This window comes from Vicia villosa, linkage group LG3, assembly GCF_029867415.1.
Source record: "Vicia villosa cultivar HV-30 ecotype Madison, WI linkage group LG3, Vvil1.0, whole genome shotgun sequence".
Classification (NCBI taxonomy): domain Eukaryota; kingdom Viridiplantae; phylum Streptophyta; class Magnoliopsida; order Fabales; family Fabaceae; genus Vicia; species Vicia villosa.
Window position 1 is genome coordinate 19,482,183 of NC_081182.1, and position 12,559 is coordinate 19,494,741.

Here is a 12,559-nt window from a genome sequence, read left to right on the forward strand (position 1 = left end):
AATTCGGATTGTCATCTATTGACTCGGGTTCGAGTGCGAATGAGTCTCATGAATTTGAGTCTACTTGCTATCCCTAAATAAAATGGAGAAGGAAGTAAGAAGATTGCCGATTTGCCGCACTATATGAATCATACACATAAAAAAACTTAACCTTCCTTAAAAAAAATAGAAGTTAATCTCAGTATATTTTTATCTATATTTTAGAGTGAGTAAGAGACTTGACTTCAGCGACATTTTGAGTGTGTCCATAGTAAAATTCTGTAATTTAAAAGTATTGTTAGTTTTTTACTATGGTGCTTGAACACCACTAAAGTTGGCAAAAACTAATCCCCATTGTTGGTAAAGTGGGGTGTAAGGAAGAATCGGGGTTGCTAGGTGGAATACTCAATAAGAAGTTAGTTCAAAAGAGCCCAAATATTTTGTAAGCCGAAAAACCCTAGCAGTGCAGTGACTAGTGGCTGTGTTTCCAGCTTCCTCTACAAAAACCCTACCAAAACCCTCACCTACTTCTCCATTTCTCCATTTCTGCATCAAAACTTTTGAGATCACTATAAATATCAGTTAGCGCCATTAACTCTTTCTTCCACCGACGTTCGCATAACAGTTGAAGCGAAAATGCCTCTCGGAGACAGAGGAGGTGATAAAAGCGAATCTCGATTTTGCGGCGTAGAAACAGAGTTCAGCGATGATATACCTGAAGTCATCACCTTCAATCTTTCCACTGGAAAGTTCGATTTCGTTGTTGCTCCTCTGGTTCGTTTCTTTCATACTCATTCCAACTGATTTTCGCTAATTCATTAGGTTATGTTGATTTTAGCGTGTTCCAGCTGTTTGATAAATTGATAATTGAAGTGTTTTTGTAATTCTTGGTGACTAATTAGCCATTCACACTGTAACTTCATTGTTGCTCCTATGTGTGTGTGGTCAGTAAGTTCACCTAGATTGAAACTGTTCGATGAGCGTTTTCCGGTGAAGCTGCTCTGTTGCGAGCGAGGATTCAGTGGATAGCTCTATTGAACTACATTTCACATAGCTATAGCTAGGAGCAGTTTTGCGATATTCATTTTGTTGTTTAGTTCTGTTTCTATGTACGTGATTCATTTCTGTATTGTTAGTGTGTTAGTGTAATCAAGAATGTCCTTTTCCGGTGAAGCTGCTCCATAGCGTTTGAGGATTCACTGGATAGCTCTATTTCACTAAATTTCACATAGCTAGGAGCAGTTATGCGATATTCATTTTGCTTTTTAGTTCCGTTTCTGTATGTGATCTCTTTATGTTTTGTTAGTGTAATCTAGAATGTCTTGAGATCTGTTAGATTGCTGTTAGAGTGGTTAAGTAACTGTTAGATAGTTAAATAATGGTTAATTGGCTAAGGTCTTGTATGCATAATTGTGTGAAGTTTTTTTTTTTTTTTGTATTGAACGGTTTATGATGACTAATTAGCCATTCACACTGCAACTTCATTGTTGTTTCTTTTTGTGTGTGTGGTCAGTAAGCTCACCTAAATTGAAACTGTTCGATGAGCCATTTCCAGTGAAACTGCTCCATTGCGAGCGTTTGAGGATTCACTGGATAGCTCTATTGAACTACATTTCACTACGTTGAGAGCATTTTTGTGAGATTCATTTTCTGTTTAGTTCTGTTTCTGTGTGCAATTCATCTGTGTCACGTGTGAGTACTGGTGTAGTCTAGAATGTTCTAATATCTGTTAGATTGCTGTTAGAGCAGTTAAGTAACATCTACATAGTCAAATTAAATAATGATTAATTAGCTAATGTCTGAACTCTGAAGACTCTTCACAAGTTAAAATAAAGTTCAGATTCAATTTTCACTCATACAGTTTCGTATTCTCTGGAGTATCGGTCTCCTTCAGAAGTATGCTCTAAAATTGAAGCTTTTTGTTTCAAATTGGATAGTTTATGGTGACTAATTAATCTTTTTTTATGTATTGGATTGAATAATTTATGGTGACTAATTAGCCATTCATACTGCAACTTTGTTGTTGCTCCTTTGTGTGTGTGTGGTCAGTAAGTTCACCTATATTGAAACTGTTCGATGAGTCTTTTCCGGTGAAGCTGCTCCTTCGCGAGCATTTGAGGAATCACTAGATAGCTTTATTGAACTACATTTCTTGGTACTAGGAGCAGTTTTGTGAGTTTCATTTTTCTGTTTAGTTCTGTTTCTGTATGCGTTTCACTTATGTATTGGTTGTGTATTAGTGTAAATCAGAGTCTTCTATGATCTGTGAGATTGCTGTTAGAGTGTGGTTAGCTAGGAAGTTGATAACTTTTAATAAACTAATATCCTGTATGAATAATTATCTGAAGACTCTTCAAGAGGTAACATAATTTAGATTCAGTTTTCATTTCATAGAATTTCTTTTTGCTGGAGTATCAATCTATGTGCTCCGACGGAATCCAATTAGCGTGTTCTATAATCAAAGTTTTTTGTTTTGTTTTGTATTGATGTTTACGGTGACTAATTAGCCATTAACACTGCAGCTTCATTGTTGTGCCTTTGTGTGTATGGTCAGTAAGCTCACCAAGATTGAAACGGTCCAATGAGCCTTTTTTAGTGAAACTTTTGAGGGATCACTGGGTCGCTCTATTGAACTACAATTCACTACATTAGGAGCAGTTTATGAGATTCATTTTTGTGATTGGTTCTATTTCTTCTGCGATTTTGTAACTTTTGTGTATTTGTGTAATCTGGACAATTCTAAATTTCTAAGATCTGCTAGAGATGTTAGGCATCTGCTCCTTAGCTTACTATTACTGATTAATTAATAATTAGCTACAGTGCCTTGTATGAATAATAATCTGAAGACTCTTCATTAGGAAACAGAAAATTTAATTTCTTTTTCAATTTCATTTCAACAATGATTGGTCAGAAGGCTTCCTCAAAGGAACATTGTCTTGTGCTTTATCTGTGAGGCTGTATAAATATGATTTCACCGTAAAAGCTTAATGAAGTACATTATTGAAACTATACATGGACATACGATGAAGTACACTGCCAAATGGATATTAAGGGGGATTAATTCTGATATTTTATCTTTCAATGGATAGTTCATTTTCTGCTTTCATTTGTTGACCTCATGTAGTTTATCTTGGTGCTTGTGAGCTTACATGTTTTTATGGTACAATTCAGACAGATCCTACCTATAGGCCAAGCTTGGTGCCAAAGGATAGTTTTGGATCAGCAGCCCCGCCATTTGCCGGGTCAGACTTGGTCTTAAGCCCATCCCAGTGGAGTAGTCATGTAGTTGGTATGAGTTGTCTATCATTCTTACTTTTAGTGTTCATGTTTTTTGATTTATATTATGATTTATCTGCCTTTTTATTTTCTCCTTCATCATTTGTGTTCTGGGATTGCATACTGATTTAATTATGAGTTTTGTAAGGCTGTTTTGTTTGAAATTGCTTCATGACTCAACAATTATTTTTAATACAGCTATTACATAACTTTAAGTTGATGTTTTCTATTTATATTGCTAAGATTGTTCACTTTTATTTTTGTTTACTGTATGAAAAATTGGTATTTAAAAATGCATTTATTTGTTTTTTCAATGATGCGTTTCATAGATATTGTTGAGCATTCGATGAGGTTAGGGATGGCAAAAAAACCCATACCCACGGATATCCGCGGATAAAATCCGTCACGGGCACGGGTTGGATAGCTTAACGGATATCCATGAGTATTATAAACGGATATTTAGTTACCCGTTTACTTACGGGTACGGATACGGATTTGATGGTATCCATACCCGCGGGTATCCGTATCCGTTAATAGTGATTAAAATCACTTAAATATCCTTTTAAAATTAGTATACTTGAATATCTTTTCAATATCAATTAGTATACTTAAATATTCTTTTAACATTTTGTCACATTCTACATCAATATTCATTATAAGATGCTTTTGAATTTAATATAGTAAATGTATAACACATACTTTTCCATTAATAAAAAGATAAATTTTTATTTAATATATAAAAAATTAGTAAATTTCAATTAAAAAAAAATCCATGGATATCCGTAAATACCCGCGGATATTTAAAATATCACGGATACCCACCCGGCAGATATCCACACGGGTATGAGGCAAATATGAATATCATTTTTATTAAACGGATGGGTAGCGGGAGACTAGAATTCGTGCCCATAGAAATCCATTGCCATCCCTAGATGAGGTTACACTTCTTTTTTGTGCATTCAGTCTTTTTATTCTTTTGGTAGTGGGTTTTCTATTCATTATTATTATTATTATTATTATTATTATTATTATTATTATTATGAAACTTATCTGGCAATTTATTGAATTTTACTTAGGCAAAATTAGCTCATGGATTGATTTGGACTCGGAAGATGAGACTTTTAGAATTGATTCTGAAACCACTCTTAGGCAAGAACTAGCCTGGGCTTCTCATCTCTCATTACAGGTGTGCTGTTGTGAAACCTAGTTAAAGGAACTTTCAAACTAGTTTTGTGCTGCTTTATCTTTGTTCTTACGCGCAACTAGTATATTTACTCATATTGATTAAGTTTGATGTTTTTTATTCCATAATAGTTGTAAAACCAGTTTGGTTATTTAAAATTGAATAAAGAAGTACAATTGTGTAATTATTTATTTTTAATGTTATACGTTATATATATATATATATATATATATATATATATATATATATATATATATATATTTTTTTTTGATGACATGTAATTGCTAAGAAAAACATACCCTTTATCTATTGCGTGACTTTTTCGTTCAGTGTTGTCAAGTTTCTGCCGTAGCAGTATCATGGCTATTTTTGTGCCAGCCGTCATAGACTGAATGCCTATTATATCCACCATGTAGGCTAAAATGACATTTTTATAAGGTGGAATTTTGGCTTGCCGACATCATCTGCCATTTGCTATTTATAGCACTGTATTGTTTACCTAATTTCTTTTAATATACTGTAGGCTTGCCTGCTTCCTGTTCCTAAAGGATCCACATGTGCTAATTATGCACGATGTGTGAATCAAATCTTACAGGACCTGAGTAATATGCAGGTGCTATGCTACACTGAATTCCAACTTTGTAATTGGTTATATGTATTTTCTTCATAAATGTCATTATTTCATTCTTATGCTAATGTCTCTTTTATTGCGTAATACAGCTTTGGCTTAGGATTCCCTTGGTTCTGCAAGATGATGACGTTACGTCAACAGATGCATACTCAGACACTTTGGTGAGTAAATATGCTAGAAGCATGCCGTGATGTCTAGTCTTCAATATTCTGTATCTTGGCTGGGTTAATGTAAATCATTACACTGCTCTTCTCTCTGCACAGACAAATCATATGTACTTTCCTATTTTTTTTCAACTGTGGAGTTTCTAGGTCTTATTTTGGTTAAGAAAATGTTTCTTTTTTTTCATTAACAACTGCAGCTATGCCCTTTGTTTTTATAGTAATTCTTGCTTTCCATTAATTTGTATGGGAGACAAGACCATTTGGTAATTTTTTTTTTGTAAATATTAGTGTAAACCAAAGGTTTCTCAAACCGTGCAGGCTCTTAGTTGTCATATTCTTAAGTTAACTCTTATTGTATTATGTGTGCTTCACATGTAATTTTTGATTGACTTTGTCTGGTACTTATGGTTGAACATGCTATGTTTCACGTGTTAGGGTTGAAATTAATATAGTTTTTTGTTATTATTTTTATCTGGATATTGAACTATTGTTTGGGGGTACTGCTGTATATTTAATACAACTTTTGATATGAAAATTTAACAACTCATCATTTTAATAAGATTCCTCTTTTTTTGATCTAAATTCACGAATGGCAACTTAATCCCAATCATTTTTTGTTCTAAATGAAATAACATAAAATATTAAAAATCAATTTTTATTCTGAACGGAATAGCAAATGTCAAAGCTGCTGAATTGTGGCCTTTGTTTTTATGTTCATTACCTGACATTGGAATAAAGTTGCTTATCTTTTTGTATATTGTGTCTTTGCTGGTGATCAAATCATTTAAAGGTAGATTGTTCAGTGATAAAACTTTAGTCTTGTTGCATAAGAATTAGGATGTTATGCTTTTTGTGCTTTTTTAGGACTTTCAATCCTGATTTTAGGTTGACTCCTGGGAAACATGGAATTCATTTCGTCTGCTGTGCGAGCACCACAGTCAACTGTCAGTTGCACTTGATATTCTGTGAGTATTTTGCATTTTGGTTTATTATATACTACATTTTATTGTATGCATATCTGTGTCATTTCATCTAATGTACTAATCCAGTTTTTGATTTTCTAAGCTGTGAGGGTTGTTTTATTCTTATTCATTAGGAGTACTTTGCCTTCAGCAAATTCATTAGGACGGTGGTTTGGAGAGTCTGTTAGAGCAGCTATTGTAAATACTAATGTAAGGACATCTTGTGGTTATAATCTATTTTTCAAATATCAGGCTCACTGCTCTGATTGTTTATATAAAGTTATAAATGTTTTGATTGGAATTTTGCCAGTCCTTTTTAACTAATGGCCGTGGGTATCCGTGCCTCTCCAAGCGACATCAGATGTTGATTACTCGGTTTTTTAACCATAATATACAGGTAAATCATTCTATGAATTTTCAGGCAATAGTGTTTTCATACTTAAAATAAGTTTAGCAATTATTGGTATTTTATATATAACCATGCTGTCCCATGGTTGTGTATTTCGTTTTTTTTGGATACTTTATTCTTGCTTAAGTGATCAAGTTGAATGGAATTTAAATTCAAGTATCGTTGTTTCCTTCAAAAGGTATTGAGCGAGTTTGAAACATCTATGTAGATAATTATATCTGGAAATTCTGGTCATGCTAAAGCAAGTGTTGGTGTAGATTCACGTTCTGGTGCAGGTAAGTTCCTGTTCTTAGTTCATCATGTGTCTGTTATCTATTTTTCTCTCCAGTTTCGTTTACTAATTTTCGAAAATAGATCTACCATTTTGAAGTTTTAAAAATGGAAAATGCTGATTTCATTATTTCTACAATTGCATATTTATTGTTTTCCTTCCATATTCTCTATATCACAACTGTTCACTATGGAGTCTTTAAACTTCTAGTTTAACATTTAAAATCAACAGATATTTTAGAAAATGGTAACTGAAAATTGTTTTCTGAAAGTAGTACTAAAATTTCTTATTCTTCCTTGTGATTTTGTTTGTAAATATTATTCTATTTATATGAACTACTATTAGGCCTGCAAAGCAGCTGCGAAATTTAGCTCTATAGTAAATATTATTCTATTTATATGCACTACTATTATTCTATTTATCCTGTTCCTTACTTTGTATATATGCCTATTTGCACATGTTTGTGCTTTGTATATTGCATGTGATGTGATAGTTGTGATTTGACGTTCCACTGTTTCTTTAATTATTATGCTCTTGGATTGTGTGTCCTTGGCCAAAACTTTCTGTTTATAGTTATATGTTTTGCACCTTAGATTCACAAAGACATCCTTTGCGTCCATATCTGGAATATGTTGGACATCTTTACCAAAAGTTGGAACCTCTTCCTGAGCAAGAACGTTTTGAGGTATTTATCTTGACATATGTTTGTAATATTGGCATGTCATTATTGCCTTTATCTTCTCTTGACTCCCAGTTTTTTATGCCAGCTTGGATACAGGGATTATTTACAGTCACCTTTGCAAGTAAGCATTTTTTGTCATAATGCTTTCTAATCATTTGTTGGCTTCTATTATTTTGCTAATTCAAATACAAAATCTTAAGATTTTTGAAATTTTTTTGTACAGCCTTTGATGGATAATTTGGAGGCTCGTACATATGAGACTTTTGAGAAAGATGCTATGAAATACATTCAGGTATTGCAGTATATAAATTTTATTCTCAACTTCAATCATCTGATTTATGTTTATGGTTTCTCTCTGACTTTTAAATCCCATAGATATAATAGCACTTCTTCTACAAACATGACAAGCTATATGATTTAGTGACCCTCTCCCTCACATATTTTTCAACTATTATTCAATGTCTGATGTCTGTTTTCTATTTTAGTTTATTTGGGTAATTTAAATGATATTTTGTATTGTCAGCTGTTGAATATGATCATACATCAAGTATTGTCGGATGTTTTTTTAATAAAAAATTATATCTATGTTTTGACCTGGGTTTCAAGTTTTGTATGTGTCGTCTAATCATTAATTTTTATTTTTACAGTATCAAAGAGCAGTGAGTAATGCAATGCTGGACATGGTTCCTGATAATGAGGCATCTGTTAAAACCCTTGTAAGATTTTTTTCTCATGTTTCAATTTTAAATGTTTATTTTTAGAATTAAGAGAAATTGGACGCAACACCTTAAGATTATGCTTAACCGAGACACCCCCTTCTATTTTTTAAATTATTAATTTGTAAAATTGCTTCACCTCCCCACAACCCCTTCTATTTTTGAAATTATTAATTTGTAAAATTGCTTCACCTCGCCCCAGTTATGTTTAAATGTCCCTCCCTTTATTTTTACACAATAGAAGGGAGACATGTGTAGTTGAGGGGAGGTCAATGTTTTGAAATACAAGATTTGGTGCATGTCTTATTTAAGGACAACTCAAGGGAATTGAGTATAATTTTCCTTTATTTTTAATTGCTATTTTTGTGCTTGATAAACAGCACATTGGATGCCTGTGCAAAATAGTACAGAGGTGGAGTTTAATTGTTTTTACTCATTGCTAGGTACTAATGGTTGTTGGGGCAGGGCGCGGACCTCTTGTGCGGGCATCATTACAGGTGTGATATTTTATCTAATTTTTTACAATAAAAGACTGTAGAATACTGATTGGATTTTCTGCACTTTTTTAACCGTTTTTTTTTGCTTATTCATTTGTAGGCTTCAGAAGAAACTGGGCGCAAGCTAAAAGTTTACGCTGTTGAGAAGAATCCAAATGCAGTTGTTACCCTTCACGTTAGTTGTTATCTTTTAACTTATAGTGGTTCCTTGAAATGATGTTCCAATATAATGTTATTTGTTTATTACTGAAGCTGAAAAACTCAATTCAATTCCTAAACTTACAATGGTTCAATTATTATTTTTAGAGAAGTGTGTTTCCAATGATTTAGTATATGGCAATGCTCTCTGTCTTTTTTTTTTTTGCTAAACGTTGTTTTAACTTTTTAGTGTCTGTATGTAAACATGGTAGGTAAAATGAGTATATAGTGCCTTTAATGTTAGGTCAATGTGACATTTTTTAATCTCTTGTTCATGAGAGTGTAGTTTCAATTTCTTGATTTTGTGTTTTCTAATCGTCTTTTATTTTGTGTTAGTACAAGGTATAAATTAGTTTACTTATTCTTACCATTGTTTGAGATTATCCTTCAATCAATTTTGACAAGTCATTTGTTGCAACAGGCATTAGTTAGATTAGAGGGATGGGAGGATACTGTTACTATAGTCTCATGTGACATGCGCTATTGGAATGCCCCTGAAAAAGCTGATATATTGGTAACTTCCTATGCCCACTTTATTAATTGTTTGAATTTTGTTGTTTATGTTTTAGTGTCTGATTGTTGTTTGGTTGAATTTAGGTTAGTGAATTGCTAGGTTCTTTTGGTGATAATGAACTATCTCCCGAGTGCCTTGATGGAGCTCAGAGGTTTTTAAAGCCTGGAGGAATTTCAATACCTTCTTCGTATGTAAATTCCTTTTGTTGTGTACAATAATTCGTCTTTTGGAATCTCTTTTTTTTTTTGATAAAGTGATGACCAGTATTGTGAGAACTAAAAAACAATAACCTTAAAAGTTATACAATGATCTATTGTAATCTCTTTTATGTAATACCTGCTTTCAGGTACACAAGTTTCATTCAACCAGTGACAGCTTCAAAGTTATACAATGATGTAAATCTCCTATATTCCAATTTCAGTTTTTATTTGTTACATTTATTTATTACGTAATTAATGTACTCACTTGTGGTTGTATTTCAGGTTAAGGCACATAAAGATATTTCACACTTTGAAACTGCTTATGTTGTTAAAATACACAATGCAGCTCGACTTGCACCAAGTCAATCCGTGCGTTTTCTTACTGTGCACTTTATAATTTACATATTTGATATGAATCTATTATCCATTCTTGGCTTACATGTTAGTTATGTGTGTTCAGTCTCGTTATTATCGATTATTTACTTTCTTTTCTTTCTGTTGGTTTTCTCTTAGGTTTTTACATTTACTCATCCAAAGCCTGCTGATGATAGACAAAGCAATCAACGCTATAAAAAGTTGCATTTTACAATACCAAATGACACTGGATCGGCAATGGTACATGGTAAGTGGTGTTTTTCTATTTCTATTCTTATGGATTTATTTGACTTTATTGGAAATGTTTTTGTGGTGTTTTTCTATTTCTATTCTTATGGATTTAGTTGACCTTATTGGAAATGATTTCTTAAGATATTCAGATTTTAGCTTTTATTGTCTCAGATATTCAAAATCTAACACTGATTATCTAAGTTACTTTGTGATGGTTCTCTTTGTCATTTATAAAACGTAATCATAGCAATGTTGTTCAGAATTAATAAAATTGTGTGGACATGGTTGTTAAATGGTTTAGATATTTGAAAATGTTTGAAATCTTTTCACATCAAATAGACACTCAGTGCCTAATGTTATCTCATATCAAGTATGATGCAAATGAACCCTCTTCATTGCAGATGTTATATTTATCTTTTTGGCACTGACGTTGTGTACCTCATGTTCATAGGATTTGCTGGCTACTTTGATGCCACTCTTTACAAGGATGTGCATCTTGGGATTGAACCTTTAACAGCTACACCAAACATGTTCAGCTGGTAATGAGATTTGTTACTTGTATTTTGTTTTATTTTGGGATGTAAGAGGTATTTTGGTTGGAGAAAATAAATAAAGTACACTATCAAAGGATGATGATATAGCCTTCTTAAGAAACTATGCTGAATACCAAACTGAACTGGTTAAGTTAGACGCATCAAGTAAGCAAAGGTTGTCTATAATATTTGTTTATGGCACAAATATCCCCTATTAAATTAGCTGATTCTATGCTATCTAATGCACGTGGACACCATTATAATGGCTTGTTTGATTAAATGGTGTTTTTTTAATTGTAGCAACTTTTTAGTTGGGTGCTCCCTTTTTAGAGTCAGAAATTACCAACAGTTCTAGTAACAATCCAGTACTACACTCTTGTAGGATCCAAATGCATTGATGGCTTCCACTGATTCCACAATGATTTTATACGATTCTATTTTGATTGGTTTAGAGTTTACATGTGTTGCATGATATTTCTGGGTTTTTACTTATTCAAGTGTGAACTGTAATGATGTCCAACACCATGTTTTGTGCTGATCTGTTCTTGTTGCAGTGTTATTTTATATTGTCCTAGTTCAACTGATATTTTAAACTTTGTTTTCTTCTATCTGCAGGTTTTCAATATTTTTCCCTCTAAGGTCACCTATTTGCTTGAAACCAGGTTCTACACTTGAAGTAGATTTCTGGCGCTGTTGTGGTCCTAAGAAGGTTGATTTTATCTCTCTAGCGAACTTTAATATTTCAGTTCATCCTTTTTGTCTTCCTCTCATCGTCTCTGTTTCCTTTTAATTAAAATACTGAATTCTTTTTGGAATCTGAAACAGGTTTGGTATGAGTGGTGTGTAACATCTCCTTCACCGTCTCCAATCCACAACAGTAATGGACGTTCTTACTGGGTTGGGCTTTAGTTTTATTTCTAAAATGTGTATCAAGTACAGGTGAATACATACAACAAGCCTGTTTTTTTTTGGTGCTAGCCTCTCCTTGTTACTGTTCGCTCTAGGAAATGTGTTGTATAACAATATCCAAACTTTAGTCAATAACATTCTTGTATATCTTGAAGGTGGTACGAGTGTTTTTTGGTATCGGTTTGCTTTTGCTTGGGTTAACTTGGTATTGAATGTGATATTATTTAATTAGGTTAATAGTGGTTTACTCCTGAAATATGAGCGAGTTTTGGTTTACCTTCCACCGTTGCCATACGCAGATTTTTGCAACGGTATTTTAGAAAAAACCGTTGCCAAAAAGTAGGGAGGGAGGAAAAATAAAATTCGCTAAATGAATTAATATTAACCCTATTTAATTTAATTGAACTTTTTTTAATCAAGGTTACGGGCTTACGGTGCAATTCACCAGTGCCTAAACTACTAATTTAACCTTTACAACGCATCACAAATTTCTACAAAGAAGAAGTTAATTTTGTTGATAATTTGAAACTATGAAAACTCTTTTTTCCGATCTAAGAATCCTAATAATACACACCAAACTAGTTTCTGGTAATCACCTTTTCCCAACATAAAATATTTTCTCCCATTCTAGTACCCCTTCTTGATTCTTGACCTTTTTCTCATTTGCACGTTCGTATTTGAAAAACAAATCTGTTACAACCGTAGTTATAATTATGGTAAATTCTTTGCTACCCATGAGTTTAAGTTGGGTAACAGTACCTTTAGTGTAAATTGTATTTTAATTTTAATTTATTTGAAAATAAAATAAAATAAATAAGTGATGTCACAT

The 12,559-nt window shown here is 32.9% G+C and overlaps 1 protein-coding gene across 1 annotated transcript; it reads left to right on the forward strand.

Annotated features, from left to right (window-relative positions):
* Window positions 1-410: 410 nt before the first annotated feature.
* LOC131660540 (protein arginine N-methyltransferase 1.5-like) lies at window positions 411-11,884 on the forward strand. Its single transcript, XM_058929792.1, has 23 exons — window positions 411-753; window positions 3,151-3,268; window positions 4,332-4,441; window positions 4,962-5,051; window positions 5,159-5,230; window positions 6,119-6,198; window positions 6,330-6,405; window positions 6,506-6,592; window positions 6,813-6,879; window positions 7,469-7,560; window positions 7,643-7,678; window positions 7,781-7,849; window positions 8,205-8,273; window positions 8,717-8,770; window positions 8,871-8,945; window positions 9,390-9,482; window positions 9,566-9,669; window positions 9,829-9,877; window positions 9,965-10,051; window positions 10,196-10,304; window positions 10,740-10,827; window positions 11,437-11,530; window positions 11,647-11,884. The coding sequence occupies exons 1-23, from the start codon at window positions 616-618 to the stop codon at window positions 11,728-11,730; spliced, it is 1,941 nt and encodes a 646-aa protein (XP_058785775.1). The 5' UTR covers window positions 411-615; the 3' UTR covers window positions 11,731-11,884.
* The last annotated feature ends 675 nt before the right edge of the window (window positions 11,885-12,559 follow it).

Coding starts and splice junctions, on each gene's coding strand:
- LOC131660540 (XM_058929792.1), top strand. CDS start 616: ATGCCTCTCGGAGACAGAGGAGGTGATAAAAGCGAATCTCGATTTTGC. Junction 6,880..7,468: donor AGATTCACGTTCTGGTGCAG/GTAAGTTCCTGT, acceptor TTTGCACCTTAG/ATTCACAAAGACATCCTTTG. Junction 7,679..7,780: donor ATTTACAGTCACCTTTGCAA/GTAAGCATTTTT, acceptor TTTTTTGTACAG/CCTTTGATGGATAATTTGGA.